The sequence below is a fragment of the Vulpes lagopus genome, chromosome 21, assembly GCF_018345385.1.
Source record: "Vulpes lagopus strain Blue_001 chromosome 21, ASM1834538v1, whole genome shotgun sequence".
In the NCBI taxonomy this organism is placed as follows: Eukaryota; Metazoa; Chordata; class Mammalia; order Carnivora; family Canidae; genus Vulpes; species Vulpes lagopus.
The window spans coordinates 45,184,438-45,189,747 of NC_054844.1; the positions used below are offsets into that span (position 1 = coordinate 45,184,438).

Consider the following 5,310-nt stretch of genomic DNA (forward strand, 5'->3'; position numbering starts at 1 on the left):
ATTGGGGAACTTAACAAAACTTTTCTAGAAAGAGAAGAGACTGGAAAGAGGCAAAAGCTCTGATAGGTAATAAGCAGCATCACTCATTAACCAGGAAGAAGAGCTCCGTGGGGCTGTGGGCTTGGCACAGACACTGCTTTTGTCTGCATGGAAACAACACTGGAAGTGACCTTGCTCTTTGCCTCTGCTCAATCACAGTCACTGAGCGCCCGTGTCTGCCCTTGGCCTTCTGTGACTTTGCATGTGTGCAATAGGGGAGCCCTTTTCCCAGCCCTCGCCCAGCTCAGCCCTAACGCCTCCGAAGCCCTGCTGGGCCAGGCTAGTTCCCAGGTGGCAGGGCTGCTTTCCTGCTTCTCACCTGCTAAGTCTTTGCAGATAAGAGACTAAATATGGCTCAGTTCATAGTAGAGTTTGATGGAATCAAAAATGGCTGTTGGTGCCTAGTAAATGTTGACTAGTGCATTCAGGTGAGAGAAACCTCTAAACTCTGGAGATGGGCCCTATAGTTGTGTAGTATGTTTAAAAATTGAGTACACACACACACACACACACACACACACAAAATAAAAAATTGGGTACACATGACAAAGTCCAATACACAGTCACACAGGAAGGACTAGAAAAAATTCAAAGTATCTGTCACTGGGATTGACTGAATCATTGGACAAACCACCCTCCAACCTCTTAAAAATATATGATTTGTGATGTTGCTCAATGTTATTTTTTATTTGAAAAGAGATACATTTATTGGGGTTAAGAGATAGTTGGTACACATGGTAAGTGGTTGAAGTAATCAAATGAAGAGACAAGTGGCCGAGTCCAGCAGGAACAAACGCAGAAGGCCAAGGCTAATTCTATCTCAGTGTTTTCTTAAGCCAGCCATGGGTGGCTGAAAGAGAATAAAATATATAATCAAGAAGGCTTCAAAAAAGGATGAAGAATGTGACTTCTCCCTTGGGAATTTGCAAGGAGACGAACAAATGTCAAATGACATTGAATTCTGTGGAGTCAAAGGAACATGACATGTTCATCCCCCCAAAAAACAAGACTGGCAGCTCTGGACAGGAAGCTGGGGAAGCTGGAAGTTTAGAGAGAACAGAAAGTAGGCCAATTTGCATTAGTTTTCTATCTACCCTCACACAGAGCAACTCTGCCTTCTTCTCAAAATGGGGATGAATAATCATTTTCTCATCCAAAGGCAGCCGCTACACATGCCTGAGCAAGGTGCCAAGGAATGGCCTCGACACTAAAGGAGCATAAGAAATATCTGAAAAGGTTTCCTTAAGACTTTGATTGTTTAGGTACAAATCCAATCTCTTCCCTAAGTTAAGGGGAAAGTCTTTCCTTGTACATTTTCCATTCCTTCATCTTTACAACGTTTACCTTCGTAGGATGACTCAGAGATTTAAATGACACTGATACGTGTATTGTATACAACGATGCCTAGCATATACCAGAGTCAAATTTTGTGGTCCATGTTCCATGAGTGTTGAAGGACAGGAATGATGAGCCAGGACTAGGAAGACTGTACTGTCTTGGTCCTATAATGAATGTGAAAAATACCCCAAAATACCTTGAGGAATGCTCACAAGCTTCTGCCTCAAGAAAGCCTGATTTTAAGGCTGTTGTCTATTTTTAGAAAAGTCTTTGAAGGAAACAGAAACTTTTTTACCTGACCCCAAGGAGACACCTGCTTTGGTCTTTCCAATGGCATTTCTACTAAAAATGAATTTTCCCTGTTAAATGCAAACATTTAAAGAGCATGCAGGTGGGTTGGTAAATAAGAAGCTACAACCTCAGGCTCCTCTGAGATTTATCTACTGACTTGATTTGATAAATCAAAAGGAGTTAGAGGATAATGAAAACAGAGCTTTTTTAGGGCGTCTAAAGTCTACTGGGACAATAGAGAACCTAGTAATCCGGTAGCCCAAATAGTAACCACGTAGATGGTGCAGACTTACGCTTCTTAGTGATAAATTTAGTCTTGCTGGTCTTGGTGGTAGGAGCTGCAGTGGTGGCCGCAGCAGTGGTGGCCGGGGCCTCAGTGGCGGCATCAGCTGTGGTGGCCGGAGCCTCAGTGGCGGCATCAGCTGTGGTGGCCGGAGCCTCCGTGGCGGCATCAGCAGTGGTGGCCGGGGCCTCAGTGGTGGCTTCAGGGGCAGCTGAAATAGGAAGAAAAGATCCAACTAAGACATTTGACTCTGCCCCAGGAAACACAATTTGTCCACATGAGCCTGGAGGCACAGTCCTCCTTCTGAATTCATCTCTGCAAATGTCAACAACTGTCACACCCTTCGCCTGGCTACCCACTTTCTTTAGCCTCATTCTTAGTGGCCCTGCCTTGTGGAGCTGAAGGAATTTGGGCTCCCCTACAAGGACTGTGACACTAAGAGAAGACACAAGCAAATACTTTCCCCAGAGGTGGCACAAAACACCAAACCCATGTGTTCCTAGTTACAGGAATGGTGGCTCAGAGGCAAGAAGGGAACCCCTAGTGGGCTTTCTGGTGCCCTCCCACGGGCGAACTGGAACTCTTTAGTTTCCATCACAGCATGCACGAGTGTGAGTGGTGCAGTAAACTGTACAGAATAAGGGAAGAAAGAACAAGATCATGTGTCTCAGACTCAAGCAATAGAATTTCGTTTCATATAGAAAAACACCCAGTGCTCATCCCGTCAAGTGCCCACCTCAGTGATGAGCACTGGGTGTTATTCTATATGTTGGCAAATTGAACACCAATAAAAAAATAAATTTATAATAAAAAAATAGAATTTCATTTCTTTGGAAAAAAAAAAAAAAACAACCCGCAGGTTCAGGACTGAAATAGGATTGTACTTGTCTCTCCTATTGTTCAACCTGGACTCCATCTATTCCAGAAATATCTAGGAGAGCCACATGAGATGAAATGAGAGACATTAATCCTATTCTGGCAATGATAAATGTGAGCAAATGCCCCATCAATCATCCCATGTTCAAAGGATATGTGGCAAGATCGGTGACGATTATCGCTCCCTACTCCTTACACCAGAGCTCCTGACAGGCAGCCACAGGCTGACCCTACATCTGTGACGTGCATCTGCCTCAACAAGTGGAAGCTCATTCTCCGAGCCCACGCTGGAGCCCTGCCGTGTCAGTCCTCACACAGGAGGCAGGATATTGTTCTCAGCTGTCCCACCCCACAGGGCAGGTAGGACATATGACTCAATACGTGAGGTGTGACTGCAATCTATGCCCTTATGATCAAAGGACACAGGTCCCCAATTGTGGAGGATGAAAAGAGAAATCGTCCTCCTGTCTGCATGAGCACGACACACATGGATGGCGTTGGACATACAGGACAACCTGGGAGAAACCCAAGAAATACGAGAGCTTTGGTCCACGATGCTGGGTTTCAGGTCCCCACAGGACAACACAGATCGGCCTGGGAATAAGGCATATATACTGTTACAAGGAGCAACCGTAAGGCCCTCCTTCTACTTCACCCCTACGTTCCACAGTCAACATTCCACACGTCCATGTGCTCCTAACGCCCACGTCTCTACATCACCTCCGGCATCTACATTCTCTTCCTTCACCTGAGACTTACTAACCCTCTTTTCACATGCTGGCTACGGATTCAGCCGTTCAATTTAGGGGAATCAGAAAGACTGTACTTACGACTCCGCAAATACTTAGACTACAAATTCAGACCATGTGACCTTTTTCGTAAAGAATATGTAATCCACAATTCATACAAATCCATGCCAGAGACTGTATATTCTCTAATAATGTATAAGAAATCAACGTATTTTCTATGTTCACAATGAACTTTAGAAACAGGAATGTGCTTCCCCAGGCTCCTGCTTTGGAGTCTCTGTACTGTGTCCCCCACGGCTGCCTTGACACGAGGCTGGGATGGAGGACATCATGACTGGAAGGCGCACGTACAGACTTACCACTAGAGCTATCAGACGGAGCATCTGTTGTATCCTCTGAAAGAGAAAGAGACAAAATAGATGTAAGTTGAACAACAGTTTGGGGGGTAGACAGAAGAGACGATGTGGACAATATCGCAGGCTTTCACAGCTGAAGAACCCTAGGCTTTGCTACGCATGTTGAGGGCAAAAAGATACAAAACCCTACCCAAAACCCCCATAATATGGCTCAATTTTTGCTTTCCTGAAACCAACCTCTGATGACCTTTTTAAACATATTGTCCTGAAGTAACATTGAAATGACATTCGAAGGTAAGACTGAGCCAATGGCTGCCTGAATCGTCTGAGCTCAAAGGGAGAGTCCACTCTATCTTGAGCGCTCAGGCAGTAGGGGAGTGGAATGGAGGACACGGGGGCCAGCACTCTGAGCCCCTCTGGACCCGCATCCACACAGAGCTTACACTGTGATATAGTCTTGCTCCAGACTTTATTTCCAGTAAGGAACTCTACTTACGGCCTGAGACCAGGAAGGCGGAGACTGCCACCAGGACCAGCAACGCCAGGACCTTCATGCTGGTGAATGGATCAGCAGGGAGCACAGAGAGGAAAGCGTCAGAGCTCAGGAGAAGGTAGGACTCTGACCCCGGCGTTGCACATCCTGACCTTATATAGGCAGAGGGCGCCAATCAGGAGGTGCCAGATCAGAATCCAGGCTAGATGATGTCAGGAAATGTTGGTACTTGGAGAAACCACTGGAGAGTCAACAGCACAGCCAGAGGCCCTTTAGAAAGATCACCTTAGTCCTTTGATTCTGACACAGGTTTTTTTTTTTTAACATTTTATTTATTTGTTCATGAAAGACACACAGAGAGAGAGGCAGAGGGAGAAGCAGGCTCCATGCACGGGGCCCGACGTGGGACTTGGTCCCGGGTCTCCAGTGTCATGCCCTGGGCTGAAGGCGACGCTAAACTGCTGAGCCACCTGGGATGCCCCCTGACACAGGTTTTAAATCAAGAGTTTCCATATTTGAATATTTTTCAGAAAACAACTTTGTTTCCAGGCTTTCTCTTAACCTGTAGGATACAGCGGCCTCATGATGACCAGCTCTGCTGATAGGCTGGATGAACTCACTATTCAGCCTTGAGGACTTATTCAAACCTGCACTGGCACACCTATTAGAACGGTGTCATCACTAAGACAAGAGGTAACCAAGCTTATGGAGAAAAGAGAACCACAATATACTGTTGAAAGGAATATAAATGGTTGTACCACTGTGGAAAACAATATGAAGACCTACAAAAAAAACCCAAACAATAAATGAATCTAATATGTGTTGCCACATTGCCCCTTCTGAGTATATACTCAAAGGAAATGAAACACAATCTTTATATATATA

At 45.4% G+C, this 5,310-nt stretch overlaps 1 protein-coding gene across 1 annotated transcript; it reads right to left on the bottom strand.

The window, feature by feature from the left end:
- Window positions 1-753: 753 nt before the first annotated feature.
- On the bottom strand, window positions 754-4,537 carry LOC121479748 (classical arabinogalactan protein 4-like). The gene is made up of 4 exons (XM_041735538.1): window positions 4,429-4,537; window positions 3,936-3,971; window positions 1,962-2,162; window positions 754-889 (listed from the first exon to the last, which is right to left on the bottom strand). The coding sequence occupies exons 1-4, from the start codon at window positions 4,484-4,486 to the stop codon at window positions 855-857; spliced, it is 330 nt and encodes a 109-aa protein (XP_041591472.1). The 5' UTR covers window positions 4,487-4,537; the 3' UTR covers window positions 754-854.
- Between the last annotated feature and the right edge of the window lie 773 nt (window positions 4,538-5,310).

Bases quoted from the DNA above. Each gene is read 5' to 3' on its own strand.
- LOC121479748 (XM_041735538.1), bottom strand. From the start codon at position 4,486: ATGAAGGTCCTGGCGTTGCTGGTCCTGGTGGCAGTCTCCGCCTTCCTG. The intron at 3,972-4,428 runs GTAAGTAGAGTT...TTTCTCTTTCAG, and splicing joins CGCCTTCCTGGTCTCAGGCC to AGGATACAACAGATGCTCCG. The intron at 2,163-3,935 runs GTAAGTCTGTAC...TTCCTATTTCAG, and splicing joins TCCGTCTGATAGCTCTAGTG to CTGCCCCTGAAGCCACCACT.